This window comes from Pseudomyrmex gracilis, unplaced genomic scaffold (genome assembly GCF_002006095.1).
Source record: "Pseudomyrmex gracilis isolate BER0280 unplaced genomic scaffold, ASM200609v1 scaffold_971, whole genome shotgun sequence".
Lineage (NCBI taxonomy): Eukaryota > Metazoa > Arthropoda > Insecta > Hymenoptera > Formicidae > Pseudomyrmex > Pseudomyrmex gracilis.
The window spans coordinates 1-3398 of NW_018021555.1; the positions used below are offsets into that span (position 1 = coordinate 1).

General features: G+C 34.1%; 1 protein-coding gene across 4 annotated transcripts in view; it reads left to right on the top strand.

The window, feature by feature from the left end:
- Positions 1–2547: 2547 nt before the first annotated feature.
- The window catches only part of LOC109861735, a 29853-nt gene continuing 29002 nt past the window's right edge, over positions 2548–3398 (top strand). For all 4 annotated transcript variants that reach the window (XR_002251015.1, XR_002251016.1, XM_020441517.1 and 1 more), the window contains exon 1: positions 2548–2618. Coding sequence is in view for 2 of the 4 variants with exons in the window: in XM_020441517.1 (XP_020297106.1) it covers positions 2552–2618 (67 nt within the window). In the remaining 2 variants the exon portion in view is untranslated. The remainder of the gene's footprint in view (positions 2619–3398) is intronic.

A 3398-nucleotide genomic window follows, 5' to 3' on the forward strand; every position in this document is an offset into this window, starting at 1 on the left:
TTGCATTATGTCGGGTCTTGTTAAGAAGTCGATGCAAGTTGAAAATAAAAAGATAAAATATATGATTGAATCATTTCCGCGGAGTCAATTAGAAGTTTCTCGGATTATATTCTTTTCAGGTTATGTCTGTTTATATTTACACATACGAGTTTTAAGTTGGCTCTACTGAAATATTAATTTTTCTTACTTCTATTCTACTTCCAATGGAAACGGAACACTAAATTTGATCTGTACCGGAGTGGAACCGAATTGAGGGTTTCGGTGGAAACTAGACCAATGGTTCAGTGGACCGAAAGTCTATAATTTCTACTCGCTTAGTCATGAAACACCGAATTTCATGATTGGCCTCTGCATTGAAATTTGAGGTTGGAAATTCGAGACCTGAGAGCTGAAATTTGAGATTAGAGACGAGATCTAAGATTTGAGAAGCGACTATGGCTGTGTTCCAAAATTTACTACCAGCGCTAAAGATCTATAGTTTACGTCACATATATTATACAATTTTAGCACTGGCAGCGTGCTGGCAGCAATTCTGGAACACAGCTTATGAATTCGGGCCTTAGTGTTCTGTTTCCATTGGAAGGCTGTGTTTCAAATTTACTGCCAGCACGCTGCCAGTGCTAAAATTGTATAATATATGTGACTTAAACTATAGATCTTTAGCGCTGGCAGTGAATTTTGAAACACAGCCGAAGTAAAATAGAAGTGAGAAAAATTGATATTTCAGTAGAGCCAACTTAAAACTTTCTTGTGTAAATATCATAGACTTATATAATAGACGGAACATTCGTGTAAGAGGAGCTGAAGCTTCGTTAAAAGAGACAGAAATAGTGGTGGAGTAGTTCTCTTCTTTTCTAGCAGTGAGTTGATTGGTGGCCGCGGCAGGCTGAGAGCAACGAAGATAGACGTCCGAAAGTCAATTGAGAGAGAGTGATAGTGAGAGGTGATAGCATGCATGTAGCATGTATAGACTTGTTGAGACTTGGCAGGCGCTAACAATTAACACTAACAATTCGTAGACCTTTTTATAGGGTGCTTGCCAACTACGTACACAGGCGACACTGTGTAACACTGTGTCCATTAGTGTGAGAAAGAGCATATCAGTGTGTCTCACTCACACTAATGGACACTGTGTTACACAGTGTCGCTTGTGTAAGTAGTTGGAAAGCACCCATAATGTAATTTACTTCACACTTCTATAGAATTTAATTTAACATATTTTTTAACTTAAATTTTCTCTAAATTAAGCTATCTTTAATTAACAACAGTTGTTTATGTTTCAGTGTAACCAACTGTTGTTGTTTCTCTTTAAAAACATAAATAAAATAATTAAAAAATTATACCCTTACAAAAAATAACTATTGCCGATTACATATAAATAAAGTCAGTAATATAAATATTATTGACAATCACATAAGAATATTATTAGGTATTACAGGAATTACTAAGAATATTACTGCTTCGATAGTAAAATGATAGCAGTATGCCAGCAGTATGCACGCAGGTTTAATCAGCACTTTGCAACAGATTCCACTCAGCTGTGTCATCATAGTGAGTGAATTATGTATGTAATCATGATGTGAAGAAAATAACACAGCAAAAATATAGAAATAAATGAAGAATGAAATGACAATAGCACGTTATGCTTCAAATCTGCTACATTTCTTTGAGCAAGTTCTGCTTGATTGATGCAATAATATTTGACGGCATGACACATTTATATTCTCTTTTTTTTCTGTTTTTCTGTCGACACTAGTTGAAATAACAGATTATGTTTGAATGCTAGCTACATTATACTGGTATAATGTGTTATTGCACACTTTGCAAAATATGCTCATTCAGTCTTGGTTATCTGGGTGGCAATTACACAGAATGCCAGTAATTTTTTCGTACTACTGCCGCAATATATATTACTGCCAGTAGTTCTTTTTCGTAAGAGTGTAGACAGCATTCAAACATAATCTGTTATTTTAACTAGTGTCGACAGAAAAACAGAGAAAAAAAGAGAATATAAATGTGTCATGCCGTGATGCAAATATTATTGCATTAATCGAGAGCAAAACTTGCTAAAATAAATTTAGCAGATTTGAAGCATAACGTGCTATTATCATTTCATTCTTCATTTATTTCTATATTTTTGCTGTCTTGTTTTCTTTACATATCGTGCCTACATAATTCACTCACTATGATGACACAGCTGAGTGGAATCTGTTGCAAAGTGCTGATTAAACCTGCGTGCATACTGGTGGCATACTTCTATCATTTGGCTATCGGGGATATATTAAAAATAATATAAGTATTAATAAATAGTGTAAATATTAATAAGTGTGTATTAATATAAGTATTAATAAATAATATGTATTAATAAATACCATCGTATTCTTTAAAAGATTTATCTTTATTTAATGTTCAAGACGCAACAATAATGGTTGCTGCATTGAAAGCGTGTGTCGGATACATATATGACGCTGCGCAGAATCGTATCGGCTAAACATGAGCTAGACGAGCCGTATTTAATTGTGCATCAGTGTGAAAAGGAACCTTGGAAAGAATGTTGTCAGTAGAGTGTACAGTTTCATTCTCGATAATACTTCTTTTAATATTCCAATGCTGTTCTTGTAAGTAAAGAATAACAACTATGAAGTATATACTCTTGCTAAATAATCTCCGAAATCAATTAAAGTTTAAATCGAAGAAAGCAAAACGCATTTCTCTATATAGTCGAGAACAGCAAAATCAATCGGGATAACCGTAACGTAGGAATAAAAAGTATAACACTTTCTGCAATATTTTCCAATATTGTTCACAAAAATTGACGCAACATTTTACTTTTTTATTTACATGTATGACTACAATACACATATTGATCACGTTTTTCTACTTTGAAAGCTTGAATTTTTATTGTTTAATTTAATTTGAAGATTCTTTGATAAATCCCAGATAACCAAATCTGTCGAAACAGATTTTGCCAAATGCTTGTTACAAATTTTATTAGCAGAAAGACATCAAATATGATGCAGAGTTTGTTTTGTCTGGCAATGTTGCAAAATTGCTAGCAAAACTATATTCAGGCTTGTTAACAAAACATAACAGCAACTTGCTGGCAAAAACCAAGCAAAGCTGTGTCGTGTTGCGCAGATCTTGCTTCATATTTGGCGTCAATTTGGTCTCAGATCAAAATATATTTTAATATGTATCAAGCTGTGCTCGGTTTTTGCTAGCAATTTGCTGTTACTTTTTATCGACAAGCTTCCCAGTAAGCAAAATGCGCGCAATATGCCAGCAAATTGGCAACAGATATACTAAAAAGTTGCGAGCAAATTGGCATCTGTTATGTCCGCATTAGGCTTACGATCTGCTAGCAAAGCCTGCTCACAGAATCTGATAGCAAATTGATA